The 23,404-nt window shown below is 43.2% G+C and overlaps 1 protein-coding gene across 3 annotated transcripts in view; it reads right to left on the bottom strand.

The window, feature by feature from the left end:
- lrp1aa (low density lipoprotein receptor-related protein 1Aa) overlaps positions 1–23,404 on the bottom strand; it is a 296,995-nt gene that overhangs the window by 123,381 nt on the left and 150,210 nt on the right. For all 3 annotated transcript variants that reach the window (XM_052110997.1, XM_052110998.1, XM_052110999.1), the window contains 11 exons: positions 22,803–22,897; positions 20,962–21,111; positions 20,528–20,668; positions 19,812–19,937; positions 14,339–14,470; positions 8,854–8,988; positions 7,917–8,046; positions 7,694–7,820; positions 5,777–5,928; positions 5,257–5,381; positions 978–1,352 (listed from right to left, as the gene is read on the bottom strand). In XM_052110997.1, the coding sequence (XP_051966957.1) occupies positions 978–1,352; positions 5,257–5,381; positions 5,777–5,928; positions 7,694–7,820; positions 7,917–8,046; positions 8,854–8,988; positions 14,339–14,470; positions 19,812–19,937; positions 20,528–20,668; positions 20,962–21,111; positions 22,803–22,897 (1,688 nt within the window). The remainder of the gene's footprint in view (positions 1–977; positions 1,353–5,256; positions 5,382–5,776; positions 5,929–7,693; positions 7,821–7,916; positions 8,047–8,853; positions 8,989–14,338; positions 14,471–19,811; positions 19,938–20,527; positions 20,669–20,961; positions 21,112–22,802; positions 22,898–23,404) is intronic.

Below are 23,404 nucleotides of genomic sequence, written 5' to 3'. Positions count from 1 at the left end.
ATGTCTTGCGTTTTGTCTAATTGTGCAGCAGCAGCATGTCCACAAGCTAAATGGAGTGGTGGTGGTGTAGTGGTCTAAGCACATAACTGGTAATCTGGTAATCAGAAGGATGCTGGTTCAAGCCCCACAGCCACCACCATTGTGTCCTTGAGCAAGGCACTTAACTCCAGGTTGCTCCAGGGGGATTGTCCCTGTAATAAGGGCTCTGTAAGTCCCTTTGGATAAAAGTGTCTGCCAAATACATAAATGTAAATGTAAATCAGTATGTCTGTGTATTTTTCTAGCAGTAGCATATCTCTGTACTTTCTCTGCAGCAGAGCAGCAGCAGCAGCAGTATAGCCGATCTATCTCACCAAGACCAATATCCTGTCAGTATGTCATTCTTACATTAACATGCTTAATCTTTCCAAGAGTTGTCATGATTGAACTACAGTTTTACTGAATTCATAACTCTTGCTTAATTAGCCGTCGCAGACACAAGCATTGATATTGATTACTTATTTTCTTAAAATATTCCCCTAAAAAAGTGTTTGGAGACTGGAACTGTTAAACACTTTCTTAGAAGATTGCTAAATTTGATCCAAAACAACCATCAGTGGTGTCAGTAGGCAATCAGCATGTTTTTTTACTTTGGTATGCTGGGAGTTTCAAATTGTATGTTCCTGGCAAACTTGTTGCTATAATACATTTTATTCAGTAAAAAAGGCATTTAATTGCTTTAAAAAGTGTTGCAATTTTGTTAAAATGGGTCTCTGATGGGTAACATGCATGAAACATTTAGAAAGTAATGGTTATGACAGAATGAGGTTTTGTAAGAAACAAGGATGTCCACCCAACAGGACATTAGATCAGAAAGAGGGACAGTAGACAGAAACATTGAAGTATTGCAGCATGAGGTCATTAACGATGGCACAGATAAATCTTCTAGGAAGAATGAAATAATTCAGGTCAAAAGACGGAATTAATTGAAACCTTACTCTCAACCACTGTCTTCCGATCTGATCCATTGTCACTGATCTGTTGAATATTCCCAAAGTGGATGTCGCTGTAGAAGATCCGATTGGCTCCTTTCCCACCTCCTCCTCGGTAATCAAATGTTAGTGCTATAACATTTTTCATGTGGTCGGGATCTTCGAACGGTTTGATGGGTGCGTTGAGGTTGTTTTCATCCGATAAGTGCACACTCTTTAGTATCGTACGTTCTGAATAGAGCAGGTATCCGTCGTAGTCGCGGCAACTCTGCCCATCCTCAGCTAGCATTCCGTGAGCGCAAGCACACGTGCGCTGTCCGTTACCACGGTAAAGACAGAGCTGCTGGCAGCCACCATTTTTGTTCTTGCAAATATTGGTTCCTGCAGACAGAAACATTTGAAACAGATATAGCATCATTGTTCTGAGATTACAAGCCATTAGCACAATGGCAGTAGTATTGTGCTGACAAATTTTAATTACTTTACGACCATAAACTTGTTATTCAACCCCCGATATATGTGAATTTACGGGAGTAAAATGGGTTTCAATCATCATTTTACGTTGACTTTAAAACCTGCAAAGGAATAATTGACGATGGACAATTTAATTATACTAAAGGCGGTAATGTGGCCCTTTTAAAAAGCGCTACACCTCGGATGTGCATTAATTTTCAATACTGCAATGGTGTCAATTATAAATTTTTTATTATAAAACATTTACCACAAGAACATGTATCACAATATTTTTCAGGCTTTTGTCCATAAAACATTCCTCCGTTCAGAACTACTTTCTTACACCACCAATTAAGTTCCTTATTTGCACACAGCCCAAGCCATCATTACTAACGCTAAACTTTTTTTTTTTCTTCAGAGAGAATGTTGTGTGATATGAAATTAATTTCCTCAATTTTCCCCAGAGCATAAATAATATACTCTCCAATCCTTCTTAGCAACCTGTGGCACGTGTGCCACTTTTGCCACGCTGAGGGATAATTACTGGTATGCAAATCAACACCGAAAGAGAGGAGTAAGTATTTCATTTATATGAAGTATAACCTGCATTCCAATCTATGTCTTAATGTCATTTTACATTAATAATCATGCAAAGTGCTTAAATTAGTTATGAGCTCAATGGGAAGCTAAACAGTAAGCTTGATAACTTGGGCACCAGAAAGCAATTTATTGCAAAAAAATCTGCTTAAGACACAAAAGTGGCATTTACGTTTACATGCACTGTGTAAGCAGTTTACTCTTTATACCCATCTCTGATCTTTGATAAAAAGGCCAATGGGAATTGACGAGTGGAATTTTCATGCCACTCACCCAGACATACGGGTATGAAAGGAGCTAGCTTGTAACCACTCATTCAGATTTTTTTATGTGAGCTAAATAATAGATGTATTTCAGTGAGCTAAATTCCTCCAGCAATCCATTCACCTCCACAAAAGCTGTTGGATTTATGGCGCATTTCAGCAGCTTCTCAGACTAAAAGTGTATAATCTTCCTCTAAAAGAGAATATATTCCTTCTAAAAGTGTAGCACTCATGGCGAGCGTCTTTTTAAAGATTCCTTTCTGTTTGTGTATATTTCCTGGTTGCGATCACTGCCTCATGTGCTTGGGCGCTGCCCACGTGGGGACAGCTTTCGTGGACGGGTCATGTTCTCACTGCGAGAGCATGATTATGACAACATTGCGGTCGTGACTTTCTTCAGAGGGAAAGTCACCCCAGCGGCTCCCTGCAGTGGTAAACCTACATACGGGGTTGAGGCAGCGTAAGTATGTACTGGGAACGATTTGGGGATTTCAATGGGAGCCACTATGCCGGGTAGCCCCCCACGGACATCCCATTCCCCAGCATGCTTGTTTGCCCCAGCAAGCTCTGCGATGGGACTGTCAGCTCGTCTCGGGTCGTGTTCACGATCTCATTCGCAGCTCGCGCAGAGGATGAGATTTCGATTGTGGATTTCTACTGGTGACTAAGGTCTACAGTGCCGCTGAACAGGCCGCCTCTGCCATGCACCATGGCTCTTCTGCAAGTGCAGCAAGCCAAGGTGTTGAGAGAACTGCACGAGGGTAGTTCTGACCCGAGATCGATGCAGGAGCTGCATGCGCGACAGGCCACAATGAAGATTTCCATCCTACCCCGTCCCAGACCGCTCCTACAGTGGGTATATGGAGCCAGGTAGGTACTTCGATATCCCCGGACTCAGCATGGCCAACAGTGGCACCTCAGGCTCCACCCACCCACAAGTACGCCCGACTTGATTGTCCCTTTGGTCCCCCTGGCCTGGAGCTTGGGGGTGTGGCTTGCACTCCCCAACCCATCACGATGGCTGATCAGGACCGTACGACTCTGCTACCTGATTCAGTTCGCAAGGCACCTGCCCAGGTTCAACAGCATCTGCTTCATCTCAGTGACAGGCGAGATCGGCGCTACCTTGCGTGCGGAGATCGCGCCCCTTCTACGGAATGACCCAATAGAGCCTGACCCTTAAGCCAAGATGAAGAAGGGGTTTTACAGACCCTACTTCATCGTATCCAAAAAAGGCGGTGGGTTGCGGCCAAACTTCTCAACCGAGCCTTGCACAGACTCCTATTCAAGATGCTAACTCAAAGACGCGTTTTAGTGAGCGTTCGGCATCAAGATTGGTTCGCGGCGGTAGACTTGAAGGATGCATACTTCCAAGTCTCGGTTTTACCTCTACACAGGACCTTCCGTTGGTTTGCTTTCGAGTGCTAGGCATACCAGTAAAAAGTCCTCCCCTTCGGTCTGTCACTGTCACCTTGCGCCTTCACGAAAGTTGCAGTCTGTGTTCGCATCCTCAACTATCTCATTGACTGGCTGATTCTAGCTCACTCGCAGGACTTGTTGTGTATGCACAGGGACCTTGTGCTCAGGCACCTCAGCCGGCTAGGGCTTCAGGTCAACTGGGAAAAGAGCATTCGGTTCAGAGCATCTCTTTTCTCGGCATGGAGTTAGACTCCATAGATGATGGCACACCTCTCGAGCGAGCACACGCAGTCAGTGCTGGTCCAACTGAAACTATTTCAGAGACTGCTTCAGCACTGGCTTCAGACTCGAGTCCCGAGACTCGCATGGCGCCAAGGGGCACACCATGTGCTCATCATTCCAGTCTGCTGCCATCTGTTCAGCCCTTGGACCGACCTAGCATTTCTACGGGCAGGGCTTCCCAAGAGCAGGTCTCCAGGCACGCTGTGGTTACGACGGATGCCTCCAAGTGTGGATGGGGCACTGTATGCATTCGGCGTGCAGCCGCCGGTCCATGGACTGGCCCGCGACTGCGCTGGCACATCAACTGCCTCGAGTTGCTGGCATTGTTGCCCGCCCTGCAGAGGCTTTGGCCAATGATCCAGGGAAAGCAGGTGTTGGTCCAGACGGACAACACGGCGACGGTAGCGTACATCAACCACCAAGGGGGCGTTCGCTCTCGTCGAATGTCACATATTGCCCACTGTCTCCTCCTCTGGAATCAGCAACGGCTCAAATCAGTCAGGCTAGGGCTCCCTCTATGAGGCGCCTGAATGCCTTAAAGTGGCGTCTGTTCGCTAAGTGGTGTTCTTCCCGACGTGAAGAACCCCAGAGATGCATGTTTGTCACCATGTTTGTAAGAGCTCCTCCCCTGAATGAGTGGTTGCAATTCCCATTGGCCTTTTCTCAAAGATCAGATGTGTTTGGGGCTCCCAAGGGCGACCCCTAGGGTCACTACATCGACACAATGTCTTGTTCCCTCCATCTGGGAACGGAGGTTGAGCAAGTAACCAGGACATTTTCTACATCAAAGCGGACATCATGTAATATCCCTGCCAATGCTGATGTAAATAACAAACATGGCATCCAAGGAAATGGTTGTTTTCTTCTTCCCGTTGCTTCACTTTATTTCCAGATGTGGTACAGTTGATGCTGTTTGTCAACTTGCCACCATACCTGTCAATGCATTATGCTGCAATTGTGGGGTTTCACTTTTACATCATACTCAAGGATTCCCTCAGTACACTTGAACACACTGTGATCACTAATGGCTGTAGTCGATATTTTAAATTTGTGTGTTCTAGTTGATTGTGTTCCCTGTGTACGCCCCAGAAATGTTGAATTCTCCCATGTTGACTTGTTGATATGATGTAGCGCTCCATTTAATGACATGAGTATAGTTATCTGTTATATTCTACATAAATTATGAATGAATTCCACATGGTTCTCTACATGATAATTCATTTCCCAGAATGACACACGGATGAGTTGCAGCTCAATCTTCACACTCTCACCTTGTTGTCTTGCTCTGTTAAAGACCTTAATGTCTTTAAGTTGTACACCGATGCCCGTCCTCAGAGCTAATGAATCTGTTGCATTGTCTTTACTGCCGCGCTTTATTGAACCATTTGCGTGAGTCCTAATGAAAGAAAACATGTAAAGAACAACAAATGAAGAACAAAGAGAGATCCACATCAACTTAAAGACTGCATGAATTTTGCAGAAAATTTGAGTTGTGTGGCTTTTAATCCGAGTCTATTAGCTTTAAGGCTAACATACACACATCACATTTAACATCATTTGGTTGAAAAATTTGTAAAGCAAAAACTCTGTTGCAAATAAAATACAAAATATTTACTTTTATAGATCAGTCAACATGCTGGTTCTTTTATCAAAAGTACAAAAAAAGTGGACAGAAAGATGATTTCTCTAACAAATTTGAGCATCAGGGTTTTTGTTGCAACTATTAATACATATGATCAGGATATAATGGAGTAAAATGTATAAATAGCAGTTCTTTCAGTTTGCACTAACCGGTCGCTCCAGTATATGTAGCTCTCAAAAACAGACACAGAGAACATATCCATGTTGTTGCTGGACAGCACCACCTCTCTGTTCTCACCCGTCTCTAGGTTAATGCGCTCAATTTTATCTGTCCGTGCATCACACCAGTACAGTAAACTTTCCTACAGGAGACACAGTTAATCATCAGAACACTGTGGACACATTATAATGCACATACAGGAACTGGTGCTGTGAGTCTCTTGACATGAAGGTGGTTCCAAAAGGTAGGCAGCAACATTCTCCATCATGACTCAGTAGAGACCCAACACAGTCAACATGATCACATGGAAAATCAACATGTTGCTGTCAACATGCCCGTTCTGTCAGATTATTGCGACATCCCCCATCCAACATTTTTGTATCAATTCTAATGTTCACCTTTCCCTGTGGTGCTTCTTCAGCGCGTTAGGTTAGCTACAGTGCCTACAGGTATGGGTCCTGGACATAAGGAAACCAGGAAGTATGCGTGTTCAGATAAGCAATGGTGCGCATGATCCAGAGGTTTCATTTTTGCCTATAAAATTATATTTTAACTTCACTGGCAGTACCTTGCAGGCCTGGGATTTGGGTTAGGGGTAGGGTTAATAAAATATGCATTCTTGTTGACTGTATTGATATTTCACCCAGAACCTGGAGCTAAAACCTGCCCATACGTTCAAAAGACTTGATCGGTTCAAATTTCGAAAAGAACAGAGCAAATTCAGCAGCAAAATGTTTGACCTACTATTGCAATATTTGCAGTGTGATCAGTCTGACACAGTACCAAAACTGTTTATCATTCAAAAGTAACAAATATGTTCTTGGCTGAGTTCAGAATGGCATACTACCATCCTACTCTTACTACTTCTGCCATATGGCAGAAATAGGAAGAGTAGTATGGTAGTGTGCCTTTCCAAACTCTGCCCTTAAGATCCAACATGAACAGGAGAATCGTGATTTACCAGCCTAATGTATAAAACTCTGGGCTAAATAATACATTTGACATTATTATCAAGTGACAAATAACTTTGCACCAAAATACTTAAGAGTTTGATTGAACGCACGTCTTTGTGCTTTGAGCTTTGGGAAGCGTTTTCTCCTCCCTTTTAAAAAGATGATTAGTCTGTTTATTTAGCTAGCCTAACAATGCACGATTATATGTTTAGTTGCATTTTTTTATTTACATTTAGATTTTTTTTTTCCTGATGTCTACAACCCTTTCATAATAGACATGTGACCCATTTTTGGCTTAAAATCTACCAATTGAGGACCACTGCCTTGCTTTGGCCAAATTCTAAGGAAGTATTGGCATCACAAACACGGTATATTGTATTCTATGTAACTATATTTTATATAGTGCTGAAAAGTGTCAATAGAAAATAGTTCAATCCATTAATTTAAAATGTTTGATGTTTGCTATTCTTCCCAATATTTGTGTGTGCTTTATATATTAAGCTATATATAGTTTTTTTTTTACACATATTAATGCATTACCTTATTAGCTTAGCAACATACTAAAATCAAACTCTACTGCAATCAATTCTGAATAGTCTCTCGATTTACAATTACAGTCATTAGATTTAAAAATGAACTACTTTTCAAATATTTGTGAATTCTGTGTATTTGTTTTGCTCATTAGCATATCACAATATTAGCTTAGCAACATGCTAATGTTAAAATAATGAAATCAATTGTGAATTGAATCTCATACACTTCACGCTATATGTCACACAGAGTGTTTGCCTATGTAGAGTGTTTCAAATCAGTCATTTATGAGATTATGTTTCAGTTAACAAGCTGCTTTTTAATGTAGTTAGACTGTGTAATTAGACTGTCTATAGTCTCACTAGTGTTTGGAAGAGCCCTTGTGTTCAGATAAAGTTGATATGAATGTTTTTTCATATGTACCTGATAGTCAATGGAGATGCCATTGGGCCAGCTGATACTGACATTCACCAGCACCGCTCGCTGGGAACCATCCAGACGAGATCTCTCAATACGTGGGTACTGACCCCACTCTGTCCAGAACAGATACCTACACAGAATACAATCGGATAAGGAGTGTACTATTTAATTCATGCAGAAGAAAATCGAAATCGATTACAGTAAATTAAGTTAAGAGATGTCTCACCCCTTCTCAGGATGTACAGTGATGGCTCGGGGTTTGTCTAGTCCTTGGGAGATAACCACATATCGAAACGAGCCATTTAATCTTGCCACCTCGATAACATCAAAGCCCTGATCTGTCCAATAGATGTTTCCTACAGGGTAAAGAGAAAAAGAACAAAACTTTTAAAGTGTCCCTTCAGTCCATGACCTAAACTGGCAGTCAAAAGATTAGACATTAACCTTTTTTTCATTACAAGCTAAACATTTAATTCAAATAATCTTTATTTTTATTTGACAAATTGGAGCATACAGTAAAGGAAAATGAGCCAAAAAGTGTCCAGCATACACAGAATTTTGTTCATTGCTGTTGAATTCCTCATGAAGTTGATTGAGAGAATGCCCAGGGTATGCAGATCCCCCAATTTGGAATTTAGAATCTCAGTTGCCTCCATGTCTGAGACCATCAATCCGGCATCTTATCACATGGCTTGATGAGCACGTTACCGCGGAGACATAGCGTGTGAGGAGGCTTCACGCTGTTCTCTACGGCATTCACGCACAACTCACCATGTCTCACTGAGAGCAGGAACCACACATTATAGTGACCACGAGGGGTGGAAGTCAGTGTCAGTACTCGCTGAGCTACCCAGGCCCCCTGGAATTTTAATAGTTACATGTCCTAATAGTAAAATAGCTCTGATTTGTTTGATCTTTTTTGGTCTCTACATTGTTCCCATATTTCCATTTTTGTTGTTTGATTGTAATCATGACTTTACCATTATGCTAAAATGAGGAAAATAGTAAAGAATGAGTATGTATGTCCAAACGTTTGATTGGTAGTCCTGAGTCTTATATCATTGATTACAGACACACTGCTAGAATACTGCAGCAGTCACATGTTTAAGTGACTAGCACTGTTAAGAAAGCATTTGAATGAAGTATCATTGTGTAGGACAGACCAGCGATCCAGTCGACAGCAATGCCCTCCACACGTCCAATGCCGTTAGTAATGACGTCTTCTCTCCACGTCTGATCTCTTTTGGCTCTGCTGATGGTGCTCAGACCCATGTCCACCCAATAGATGGTGTCATTATCTACATCACAACAGTTACAGATGATTGTATTACTATTTATTTTCCCTTATTTTACTTCCCATTTTTTTACATTAATAATATTATATTGTAATGAACGCCAATCCCCTGTTTAAACTACTCGCTTGTCTCAAGTTCACCCCGCCCCCTCTAGCTCTCACACTCGCTCCCAATCACCGGAATATTAGTTTCACCTGCACTGTTCTATTCCTCTATTTATACCCTGCCCTTTCTCCCCACACTGGTTGGTTATTGTTTAGTTTACCCTTCGCTTTGCCAGCTCTAGTGTTTTCGCTAGCTTCCCCTGTTAATACCTACTCTCTTGTTTTGTCTCTGTGTATTCTGATTTCCCGGCTTCGACCTTACGCTTCCCTTTACTACGCTTCTCTGGATTTGCCCCTTTGTACTTTTGCCATTCTGCCAATAAAGCAGTTTCACCCGACATTGTGACTATCTCATCTTGTGCGAGTTACATAATAACCAACCACACAAAATTTAGTCACAATGGATTCGGTGGAAAACCTCCACGGCTCACTAGAGCGGATTTGTGTGGCGATTTCTGCCCAAGGATCTACGGTTGGGAGACATGACCAAGCGCTCACAACCCAGGGGCAGCAGATACAGGAGATACTACAGACGGTACGTGCGCTTTCTGATCAGTTTAACCCTGTTCCACCTGTGTCTGTCCCTGAATCCGTTGATGCTCCCAACGTGTTCCCGAGCGCCGTGAGTTTTCAACCCCCCGAGAGGTTTGATGGCTCTTCGGACGCTTGCCAAGGGTTTTTAATGCAGTGCAGTGTTTACATGATGTATCACCCCCTTTTACACTCTGACAGTGAGAGAATTCACTTTTTGATCTCACTTCTCACTGGCAAAGCACGGCAATGGGCCACCGCGTTATGGACGGCCGATAGCCCACTTCTTGCGTCATATGATCAATTCTGTCACCAGATTGCCGTGGTGTTTGATCACCCTGCAGCTGGTAGAGATGTGGGCAGCCACCTCGTGTTTCTCAAACAGGCGTCACGCACTGCCGCCGATTATGCACTCGATTTCCTGGCCGCGGGTAGCGGGTGGAGCGACCCCGCTCTTCTAACAGTCTACTGTCTGGGTTTGAGTAGCCAACTACAGATGGAGCTCGCCTGTAGAGGAGAATCACTGTCGCTGGAGGAGTATATTCAACTCTCCATTACCGTTGATAATCTCCTTCATGATCGTGCTTATCGAAGCGCTTCGGTCATCTCAGAGCATACGGTGGGTGCCAACACATCTCACCCCCACCTCTCGAAAGCTCTTCCAATCCGGAACCCATGCAGCTCGGTCGCGCTCCATTAACCCCTGCAGAGCGCACTAGACGTTTAACACAGAGCCTCTGTCTGTACTGTGGCAAACCGGGTCTTCACATCGCCTCATGCCCGGCCTGTCCTCAGCCTTCTCTCTCCAGAAGCCAGGTTAGAACGTCCGTCATTCTGAGCATTACCCAGAAACAAGTCTGCCTCCCTGTGGTTTTGAATTTTAATGAGGTCTCCTTTTCTACCACAGCCCTAGTTGATTCCGGGGCAGCGGGGAATTTTTTGGACGATGGCTTGGTCCAAAGACTTGGTATCCCACTCAGTCCGGTCGTGCCACCTCTCAAGGTTAATTCTTTGGATGGGGCACCTCCTCGGGTCGGGGTTCATTTCCTTCAGAACCATGCCATTGTCCCTCCAAGTAGGATTGTTCCACAAGGAACATATTCTGTTCTTTATTGTTCAGTCACCCAGGGACCCAGTAGTTTTGGGTCACCCTGGTTATCGCTTCACGACCCCCATATTTCCTGGCGCACGGGGAGCTGTTGCGTTGGACTGACCATTGTCTGTCCCACTGTATCTCCCTTCCTGTCTTCTCAACCTCCGTAGAGAGCCCCGAGGTGAGATCTCGGTCTCCATTCCCCCGGAGTATTCCTCTTACGCTGATGTGTTCGAGAAAACCCAGGTTAATCTCCCTCCACATCGTAGTGTGGACTGCACCATCGATCTCCTTCCGGGGTCCCCGCTCCCTAAGAGCAGAGTATACCCATTAACGCTGCCTGAAACCAAGGCCATGGAGGACTACATCGACGAGGCGCTTAGTCTCGGCATAATACGACCGTCCACCTCCCCAGTAGCGTCTGGTTTCCTCTTCATAGACAAGAAGGATGGCGGGCTTCGCCCCTGCATCGATTACCGTGCCTTGAATAAAGCAACGGTGAAGTTCGCCTATCCCTTGCCTCTCATCCAGCCGGCCCTCGAGCAAGTCAGCAAGGCCAAGATCTTCACCAAGCTTGACCTCAGGAGCGCATACAACCTCGTGCGCATTCGTAAGGGGGACGAGTGGAAGACTGCTTTCATCACCACCAGGGGGCACTATGAATACTTGGTGATGCCATACGGCCTCGCTAACTCCCCCTCGGTGTTTCAGTCGTTCATGAACGAGGTCTTCCGAGACATGCTGGACCAATTCCTCGTCGTCTACATAGACGATCTTTTAATTCACTCCTCCACACTCTCGGAACACACAAACCACATCTCGAGGGTGTTACAGAGACTGAGAGAGCACGACCTGTTCGTTAAAGCAGAGAAGTGTGCCTTTCACCGTTCCTCCGTCTCCTTTCTGGGCTATGTCTTGTCTGCAGGAACGATGGAGATAGAGACCAACAAGGTAGCCGCAGTCCTGTCCTGGCCGGAACCTAGGACGCTGAAGGAGATCCAATGGTTTCTAGGTTTCACCAACTACTACAGGCGCTTCATCCGAGACTTCGGTAAGATCGCCGCACCCCTCACTGCTCTGACACGAGGCAACCCGAAGTCCCTCACATGGAGCGCACCCACTCAGCAGGCCTTCCAAGCTCTAAAGGATGCTTTTACCACTTCCCCTGTTCTCCAGCAACCCGATCCCACTCTCCCGTTCGTGGTAGAGGTGGATGCCTCTGAGGTGGGGGTGGGAGCGGTACTCTTACAACCACATGGGACTCCCGCTAAGCTGTACCCTTGTGCCTTCTACTCCCATAAACTGTCCTCCCCCGAACAAAACTACGATGTCGGGAATAGAGAGTTGCTGGCCATTAAGCTAGCCCTAGAGGAATGGCGTCATTGGTTGGAGGGTTCTAAGTTCCCTTTCGTTGTCTTCACCGACCACAAGAACCTGGAGTACCTTCGCTCAGCCAAGAGGTTGAACCCCAGGCAAGCCAGGTGGGCCATGTTCTTCACCCGTTTCAACTTCTCTGTCACTTTTCGCCCAGGCTCCAAAAACACCAAGGTTGATGCCCTCTCTCGTCTCTTCAGCTACGGCTCTAAACCTCCAGGGCCAGAGACTATTCTCCCCACATCGTGCGTCGTAGCACCCGTTAGGTGGGAATTGACGGAAGCCATCCTACAGGCTCAAGGTAACGAGCCCGTGCCTCCTCAAACCCCCCAACAAGATGTACGTACCCACCATTATTCGCCCTCAGCTAATGCAGTGGGTCCACACTTCCCTTTGTTCCGGCCATCCGGGTATCACCCGTTCCACTGAGCTACTCACGAGGAGATTTTGGTGGCCCTCACTCAAGGACGACGTCCATGACTATGTCCTCTCCTGTCCAGTCTGTGCCCAGTCCAAAACTCCTCGTCACCTTCCCGCTGGGCTCCTCCAACCATTGCCCATACCCGATCGGCCGTGGTCCCACATCGCCATGGACTTCATCACCGACTTACCTCCCTCCGACGGTCGGACGGAGAGCCTAGTGGTGATAGACAGGTTTTCTAAGATGTGCCGCTTGATTCCCCTACCTGGACTACCCAACGCAACCCAACTGGCCAACCTCATGATCAACAAGGTCTTCCGGAACTTCGGCATTCCCGAGGAGATTATGTCAGATAGAGGGACCCAATTCACGTCTCGCTTCTGGCGAGCCTTCAGCGACAGACTAGGCATCCAGCTAAACTTCTCCTCGGGATACCACCCCCAAACCAATGGCCAGACTGAGCGCCTCAACCAGGAGATAGGGAAATACCTAAGAGCCTACTGTGCCCAGAACCAGGGTAACTGGCACACCTACCTTCCTTGGGCCGAATACGCCCAAAATAGCCTGGTCAGCTCTTCGACTCACCTCACCCTATTCCAGTGCGTCCTGGGCTATCAGCCACCCCTTTTCCCTTGGGAGGCCGATCCCAGTGACGTTCTGGCGGTGGATGCCTGGGCCCAGAAGTGCACCCAGGTCTGGAGAGCCACCCATGACCGTCTACAACGCACCACTCAGACCCAGAAATCCAAGGCAGACCACCGACGCCGACCTGCCCCTATATTCCATCCGGGCCAGCGGGTATGGTTATCAACCCGAGACATCCGTCTTCGTCTCCCGTCCAAGAAGCTGAGCCCTAAGTATGTCGGCCCTTTTAAGATTGTGTGGAGAATTAACCCTGTCACCTATAAATTACTTTTGCCACACCGCTACAAAATTTGTCCTGTGTTTCATGTCTCCCTCCTTAAGCCCGTATTCTACAGCCCCATGTTCCCGCCCACTGCATCCCAGACACCCCCTCCACCACTCGATGTCGGAGGTCAGCCCGCCTATACTGTCCGGGCCTTGTTAGACTCCCGACGTCGGGGTGGCCAGTTGCAGTATCTGGTAGACTGGGAGGGCTACAGACCTGAGGAACAGTCGTGGGTACAGTCGAGGGATGTCTTGGACCAAGCTCTCAAGCTTGATTACCATCGCCAGCATCCCGATCGTCCCGCACCACTTCCCAGAGGTCGCGCCTCAGTAACCGAAGCGGCCGTCCGGAGCCGTCCGTAGCAGAGGGGGGAGTACTGTAATGAACGCCAATCCCCAAGTTCACCCCGCCCCCTCTAGCTCTCACACTCGCTCCCAATCACCGGAATATTAGTTTCACCTGCACTGTTCTATTCCTCTATTTATACCCTGCCCTTTCTCCCCACACTGGTTGGTTATTGTTTAGTTTACCCTTCGCTTTGCCAGCTCTAGTGTTTTTGCTAGCTTCCCCTGTTAATACCTACTCTCTTGTTTTGTCTCTGTGTATTCTGATTTCCCGGCTTCAACCTTACGCTTCCCTTTACTACGCTTCTTTGGATTTGCCCCTTTGTTATATTCTGATCTCCCGGCTTCGACCTTACGCTCCCGTTGACTACGCTTCTCTGGATTTGCCCCTTTGTACTTTTGCCATTCTGCCAATAAAGTAGTTTTACCCGACATTGTGACTTTCATTGTGATCTCATCTTGTGCGAGTTACATATATGAACAGAATTTCACTCATACACCTTTGTAACTAAGATAGTTTGTGGAAATACTACCAAACAAGATTTCCTAATAACATCTGAAAGTGTTACGACTTACCGGCATGAAAATCGATGCCAACAGCAAGTGATGTGCCTGAAACAGGAACGAGGGCATCTGACTTGTCAGCAGGGTCCAGTGGTATTCCTCGAATACCCTCATGGACAGAATACAACAGAAACGAACCCACACCTGAAATCAACACAGCAATCCTTACGATTGAATTTATGTGCACAATAAATGACTGAATAAAGCTAACCTTTCTGTGAGAATAGCACGTGTAATTGATTTATTGATACTACATTATGTGTCAATTAATGAAAAATGGCTCTAAAGCCTTAAAGATAACAATCCCAATAAGAACACATATAAAATACAAATAAAACTTGTACCACCAAAAGATCACCATGAGTACTAGCTCAAAATGCATTTTAAGCATGTTTTTCAACTGTGTTTTGGAGTTGTTTGGTCAGTTTATATTTCTGAACAGGATTACATTTCCTGTATCAACCAAAGTAAACCTTTTTACTAAATAAAAATCACATAGGCCTATCATTAATATTGATTCACCACTGCAAATTATGCTGAACTGCTTTTATACCAATTATGAACTCACTGAAAAAAATAAAAATAAACTGGTGGCTAAAAGTTTGTAATAATGTACAGATTTTGCTCTTGCAATTCTTCCCATATGGCCTGCTCCCCAGAGTCCTCTCTTTACTATTGTACATGAAATTGGTGTTGAGCAGGTAGAATTCAATGAAGCTGTCAGCTGAGGACATGTGAGGCATCGATTTATCAAACTAGAGACTTTGATGTACTTATCCTCTTGTTTAGTTGTACATCTGGCCTTCCATATCTCTTTCTGTCCTTGTTAGAGCCAGTTGTCCTTTGTCTTTGAAGACTTAGTGTACTCCTTTGTATGAAATCTTAAGTGTTTTGGCAATTTCAAGCATTGTATAGCCTTCATTCCTCAAAACAATGATTGACTGATGAGTTTCTAGAGAAAGCTGTTTCTAATATTGACCTTAAGACATGCCAGTCTATTGCATACTGGGGCAACTCAAAAACAAACACAAACACAATGTTAAGTTTCATTTAACTAACAAAATAGCTTTCAAGAGTGTTCAGATAATGGCAAGTGATTTTCAGCCTAAATAGTTAGAAGAACTGTGGTGAATTCTCCAAGAAGCTTGGAACATCCTATCTGCCAACAAACAAGAAAAACTGTGTCCAGGTGTGCCTGGGAGAATTGGTGCTGTTTTGAAGGCAAAGATGGTCACACCGAATATTGATTTAGATGTATTTATGTTTACTGGACTTTGTATGACATTAAGTGATAAATGAATTATTTTTGAAGACATCCTCACTATGCAACATTTTTCACAAGTGCCTAAATCTTTTGCACATTACTGTATATATTTTTGGGATTTACTTAGTAAATTCAGTGTATGTTCATTTTACGTCAGCACAACTAAAACACTTTCTTAAGATACAGTATACACAAATGTATCAGCTCATTCTACTTAATTTATTTAAAATGTATGTCACATAAATAAGATTTAGCAACTAAAAGCAAGTTATTTCAAATTTACATTTCTATCACTGTTTCTGCTTAATTTACTTAGCTCTAAAGAAACCTCTGAAAATTAATTGACTGCTATTTTCTGACATATTAATAACACAATTTCATGTTTTTCTTAAAATAATATAAACATTTATTTTAATTTTACTCTTTGTATTCCCCAGGATATACTGCCCCTTTATAGTATCAAAAAGAGTTCATGTTTGGCTATGCTTCTTACCAGACTTACTGTAAACATATTCAAATCTATTTTTAAAACATTAGTTTGGTGTGAGAGCCTGTTAAAGTGGTTACAAAAAAATTACCATGGTATTAACATGTTGTTGTTGTTGTTGTTTTTTTAGGACATGGTGCCATGGTAATACCATGTTTTAGGACATGTACTGTATGATGGTAATACGTAATATCCTTTGAAGTAACTTAAAGTACATTTTAAATACCTTTTTGCTATTTAATACCAAAGTATTTTTACTACCTACAAAAATCTTCTCCTAAACCATAGCTCCAATTTACATGAAATGTGGTACCCATGTGTATAACTGATGTCTTTCAATATGTTACTGCAAAAATAAATAAAACACAAAATCGCAGAAAGGGGCATATGTCCACATTGCCTCAATATATATGTGTCAATAAATCAAATGTAATTTTGTCTGATGGTTTTTCAAACCTAACATTCTTCAAGATGACATCACTCTGAAGTACTGTGCAAAGAATGGCCCACATTTGCCTTTAGGGGGCGCTACAGGCCATGCCCAAATGTCCCATTTTTGGGTCAAAAAAGTTCAAATTTTGTACATTGATACTACAGGCCAACAGGAAACCCCACACCAAGAATGGCCCACATTCACCCTTAGGGGGCTGTGGTATTACTATGATACCATCACTATGCCATGGTACTGATCAAGATCAAGAGTGAGCAAAGAGTGGGCAAAGACATGTAACCAGGATCTGGTGGGACCCTTATCCAATCCTTGTTCTAATTACTTAAAACTTAACATTTGTAGCTAAGGTTAAATTGTACTTATTTTCGATAAAACACACTCAACAATTCTCCATTCACCCTTCATTCTTATATACTGAGCTCTTATTTTAAACACCTAAAAGGGTAACGTATCCATTGAGATACAAACATTCTGTGTCAGATTAGGAAAAATTAGGCTCGCATCGACTTGAGCTGTTGCTGACTCCAGTAGAGGAGAGGGCGGGTGAGTTGCGACATTCGATGAGAGTACACGCCGCCTTGGTGTTTGATGTATCAAAAGAGGCCAAAGCCTCTGCAGGGCGAGCAACACTGCCAGCAACTCGATGCAGTTGATGTGCCAATGTAGCCATGAGCAAGTCCAAGGACCGGCAACTGCGCACCCATTGCACATGGCGCCCCAGCCATGCTTGGAGGCATCCGTCAAAACCACAATGTGCCAGGAGAACTGCTCTAGGGGAACCCTGCCCGTAGAAATGCTAGGTCGGTCCAAGGGCTAAACAGACAGCGGCAGAATGGTGCAACAAAAACACAGTGTGCCCCGTGGTGCCATGCCCATATCGGGATTTGAGTCTGAAGACAGTGTTGAAGCGGTCTCATATGCATCAACACGAGCAGCGTGACTGCCGCTGAGGAAGCCCTATGCCCCAGGAGCCTCTGAAATAATTTCTGTGGAACTGCCATTTTCTATCTGAACGTTCTAAGACAGTTCAGCAACGACTGCATGCATTCGCTCATGAGTCATGAGTGTGCCATCATCGAGACTGAAAATACAGGCACATAAAATGTTTCACACAAATATTTGTCTTAAGATGTTTTTTTTTTTTTACATATTTAGCTTTTAGTAGAATAGAAGAACCGGGAGCCCTGCAACAGATGGCAAGGCCCCCACAGACCTGAGTAACTCCATGCCGAGAAAAGAGATGCTCTGAACCGGGGAAAGCTTGCTCTATTCCCAGTTGACCCGAAGCCCCAACCGGTTGAGATGCCTGAGCACCAGGTACCTGTGCGCAAACAACAAGTCCCACTAGTCAGCTAGAATCAGCTAGTCATCGAGATATATGAGGATGTGAACACCCCCTTCCATTAACGGGGCAAGGGCTGCCTCTGCGACTTTCGTGAAGGCGCGAGGTCACAGGGACAGACCGAAGGGGAGGACTTTGTACTGGTATGCCCGGCCCTCGAAAGCAAACCATAGAAAGGGCATGTGTCGAGGTAGAACCGAGACGTGAAAGTACGCGTCCTTCAGGTCTACTGCTGCAAACCAATCATGATGCTGGAAGCTCGCTAAAATGCGTTTTTGCAGCAGCATCTTGAGTCGGGAGTCTGTGCAAGGCTGGGTTCAGAACTCGCAGGTCCAAGATTGGCCGCAACCCACTATATTTTTGGGGAACGATGAAGTAGGGGCTGTAAAACCCCTTCTTCATCTCGGCTAAAGGGACAGGCCCTATTATGTCTTTCCGTAGAAGAGACGCATGCAATCTCTTGCTCCTGGACCACCAGGGTGGACATAGCCTGCCCGAGAGACCGCGCCATGACCTTCGTCACCCGGAGGGCGAGATTGGTCACTGAGCGCAGCTCCTGCATCAATCCCGGTTCAGGTCTACCCTTGTGCAGTTCTTTGAGTGCCTTGGCATAACGTAAGACTACGGGCCCTGGACGTGAAGTGAATAAATGATGTTTTTATAAAAACCTGTTCCCTTACATGGTTCATTAGCTGAGATCTTTGTCTAAAAATATATTTATTTCAAATTAATTAATTTAGTATTCTATTTGTCCTTTATCTCAAGAACCAGCAACGTTTCTGAGCAAAAACTAATATACGTTATGGTTGTTGAGCCAACAATGTTTTTTATTTTTATATATATATATATATATATATATATATATATATATATATATACATATATGCATGAATGGTATCTCAGAGCCCTATTTCCAAGAAGACATGGGTGCAATACCAAGAACCGAACTAGGATTTTCCTACCATATGAGCAATTCAAGTTTGAAGTACATCTGTTTTTAAGAGCTGCATCAATAGGTGGCAGTACAACTCAACAAACCTTGCAAGCAGAGCAGACACCAGAATGAGAACCACCCACTTGTTAGGAAGCACACTGAATACAGAGATCTTAAAACACGATTTTCAAAGTTTCCACTACTTTTAACTTGACACAGCATCTTAAATATATTTTATCCATGTCTCTGAATACCAGTGAGATGATCCAAACGCGTCTGTCTGAGGCACGCACATAGAGCGACCATTAAAAATAGGGCAGATGGAACACATTATATTTGCTATAGGTCCTACTATAAAAATGGCCAGTGCATAGTGTATATTGTAAGTGCATAGTATATAGTGCATTATTTGACTTTTGTCTCTTCATACATATTTCCCAATACAACTTTGGAAAAATGTGAGTAAGAGTGGCAGTATTAAAGGTGCACTCAGCAACCTTTTGCTTGTGTCATCTTTGACTTATTTTTATGAATTATCTTTATTTGGGGGGCCTTTCTCAGCAAATAATGTATGTATGTAATGATGTATATGATCAATTGTGATAAATAAATTGCCATGTCATGTACATTTTTAATAAATTGACAACCCTAATTTTAATGTAATAATTGAATTAATAAAATGAACATAAAATGATCACACACAGTGTGTTTTGTATAGTTTGAAAAAAAAAAAAAAGTCCCCACAAACACCCACAAAATGCCCCTGAAAATAAACTCAAAGGGAAAATATTGCCCTGGGATCTCAGAAGGTAATGCAAAATTGCTAAAATACTAAGTAGTAACTGGATTATTACACTGTTAAACACTGTACACTTAAGTATTTCTCCTAAAGGCAAGCATACATAAATTAGAATCTGAACAGGTGTGTGTGTGTGTGTGTGTGTGTGTGTGTGTGTGTGTGTGTGTGTGTGTGTGTGTGTGTGTGTGTGTGTGTATTACTCTCATACCCTCACAAGACTGCTGTCCAATCCTCAGGCTGTATCCTGCAGTGCACATGCAGGCTCGGGTGGAGGGAGAGGTGGGCAGACACAGTTGAGAACAGTCCCCATTATTATTACTGCACAGGTTTAAACCTGACAACACAACACACATACTCACATTATGAAGTGCAAATCTCAACACTCCTAGATGTATGAACCTTCTCAAACATAATCAAGGCTCCCAGCATCATACAGAAGATGGGACTGCTTAGTCAAGCAAAAGGTGCAAGAGGTCACGATACTGTATCTTGTGAATATAGTTCAACAGCAAGAGGTTGTTGTTAGTTCACAACATTCACAATATGACATGTGTTTTATAAAAAAGTATTACAACATAATTTAAATATTTATTAAAACATAATTTGATAAGACAAATTCATTAAGTGCATTCTTTCTCTAGAAGATATAGCCACTTACGGTTAAATAAAGGTTCATAGTTGTTGCCAATGCCTGCTGTACTTTGAAAAACAGTAGTTCAATGAACAGGTGTTTCACATCATACAGTTACTATAGAACAGATTCACGCTAGCGCCATTCTTGATTTTTTAGCATGAATAAGGTCTCATGTCATGTTTCATGACTCATGTCTCTCACTCACACACACACACACACACACACACACACACACACACACACACACACACACACACACACACACACACACACACACACACACACCCTACCTGTCTGCACGGTCTCATTGTAGATCTTCATATGCATCATGGGAGATGTGCTGTTTCTCAAGATCTTCCAGTTTCCTCCATCACTCTTATCACACGTGCCGATCTGATCTGTTCCCTGATCTGCCCACCACAGCTTATCACCTACACAACAACATCAACCAGGACAGGACGTATAGACATTTTACATTTTTGTCACACATTATATATTTGCGAAATTCTTTTTTTGAATATCTCAGCTAAGCTGCGGTCAGAGCGCAGGGTCAGCCATGATACAGCTGCTCTTGGAGCAGATAGGGTCAAGGGCCTTGCAGTGGCATCTTGGCGGGGCTTGAACCCCCAAGCCTTAACCGCTGAGCCACTACTGTTCCGATAAAGACACCAGCTGAGCTTTAAAGCTTACCGTGTGCAGGTCTTTATGTGTGTGCTGTATTTACCCATGATAGCCAGTGCTGAAGCTTTGTTCAGTTTGCCTTTGACGCCATCTAACACTTCCAGTCCAGAACCATCCAGTTTACAACGGCTGATCGTGCTGTTTCCAGAACTGACCCAGTATAGATGCTCTGTGTCAAAGTCAATCAACAGACCTGTAATACAGACACAGTAAATGGAGATTAAGCTCTATTACAGAACATTTTCATTTTATTAGAGAACTGTTTCTGAGGAATGAATGCGTTTACAGTTACTGTAGGCTATATACAGCACTACAAATCTTATTGTAAAGAAGGACATCGAAAGCACAATGTTCACTGTCAAGTTTGAGAAAACAGAAAGCCAAATAAAAAATTTATTTGGAAAATAATTATCCTATTTCCTATATGGTGCACTACATGGGCCATCTGTCATTTTCTTTGTTTCAAACAATCTAGTTACCTATATAGTGCACTATTCTATACCCATATTCACTCTTGATTTATATTGTAACTGATGCACACTCACTAGGCCTGGGATTAATGCCTTTTGCACAATTTGATAATCAGAAAAAATTCCCAATGACTATCAATCTATTCCTGCAATTTTTCAGATATAAATAGGGGTGCTCATTGCACAAAAGTCTTAAGGTGCGTCCCAAACTGCACAATTCTGCACTACTCTACGTCATTCTATAGTGCAAGTAGTGCGAGTAGTATTTTAGCACTGAAACTGCAACAAAAAGAAGTGAACCATAAGTACCCGGATGTTGCACTTCAACCGACAAAACGGAGTGTAAAATGTTGGACACTTTATGCTCTCATCGCTTGTGGCTTGCAATACGTAGAAGAAGGGGAAGAGTTATCTGGCTGCAATGCTGGTCTGACAAAACAATTGTGAATAATGGAGAATGTAGCAATTAGCAAAACTTCAGTAACTTCAGGCAGCACCTTACAAATGTGAGCTGAATGCTGCGAGCACATGTACTTTGTTTGAGATACAAGTGTTGAACTGAGGTTGCTAACGTGCTAAAGCTAGCGCCAAGGCAACAGACCACAAGCATTTGAAACGTCACTTCCATCAGCTGTTAAACTGATGTAGTAAAAAACCTTGAGTTTCATTTGGGATGGTACCACACTTCGAAAATTCATACATTACAAGGCCAGTGCATAGTGTATATTGTAAGTGCATAGTATACAGTGTGTCATTTGGAAGACAGCTTTGGTCTCTTCATACATATTTCCCAACACAGCGTTTAATCATTCAAAATTAATAGTTTTCAGTTACAGATGGTATTGTAATTTAATTTAATCCAAGAGTGAAAAGGTCCTATAACAAGAAGATTTCTGAGATTAAGTGAGTAGTATTCAGCTGGTCATGTGATCCTAAAATGGGAGCCCCCATGAGGGTTCCCCTGCCCCATGTAGAATAAAACAGCTTTTATAAGGTTACTGATATGACGAGAGTCCTCATCTCATGTGAGTCCTTTACTCCTGCAATCTTTAGTTTGCAGTGGTACTAGCCTTCATTCATAATAATGAATAACAATAAAAAAGTAATCCAAAATTATACATCTTGGTAGTGATTAATAACTTAATGTCACAAGTTTCATCCTTCTTAACTAATTTACTAAGGTAATAATGTTGTTACACAGAAAACAAAACACAGAGGACATAATCAGGTGGATGATTGTAATATGCAGTTATCACATGTAGTGTACATACAGTATGCATCTGGTGGTTCTACGTCCTAATGTGACTCTACAACACTGTACAACCCTGTTATAAACTGAGTCTGCATGATTAAGAAAATATATAAGTTGTACACTCTTGTTAATACCCTTCAGTCTGTCTATGACATCACTCACCCACTGGTGCTTTCTGATTGGTGAAGATCGTGGTGCGGTTGGTGCCGTCAGTGTTGGCCATACTGATGTTATCTCCATCAGTCCAGTACAGCTTCCTACACATGAAACCATGAAAGACAAGAACAAGCTTGAAGAGCTAGTTCACTAAAAATTAAGCTTCTGTCATTATTTACTCACCCACATGTAAGTCCCAATCTGTATGACTTTTATTCTAATGTGGAACACAAAAGCAGATGTTAGGAATATGTTAGCCTCAGTCACCATTTACTTTTATTGAATGAAAAAAGATGCAATGAAAGTAAATGGTGACTGAGGCTAACATTCTGCCAAACATCTCCTGTCGTGTTCCATGGAACAAAATGAAAGTAAAGATGACAGAATTTTCATTTTGGGAACAGTTATGCCTCATCACCTCTCTCTCACATACAGCATCAGATATGCTAGCTCATTGGATGCTTGTTGAGTTTACTGGTGACAATTTACTCTCAACTACCAATACTTAACTGATTATGTATATGTGTCTTTTCTTGCTAGGAAACAAGTGACTAAAGATGAGGGCCTTATTTTAGAGTACAGTATATTCACTTAAAAAGTAAAACTTT

Source organism: Xyrauchen texanus, chromosome 39, assembly GCF_025860055.1.
Source record: "Xyrauchen texanus isolate HMW12.3.18 chromosome 39, RBS_HiC_50CHRs, whole genome shotgun sequence".
NCBI lineage: Eukaryota > Metazoa > Chordata > Actinopteri > Cypriniformes > Catostomidae > Xyrauchen > Xyrauchen texanus.
This window is presented reverse-complemented; position numbering and strand designations above follow the sequence as displayed.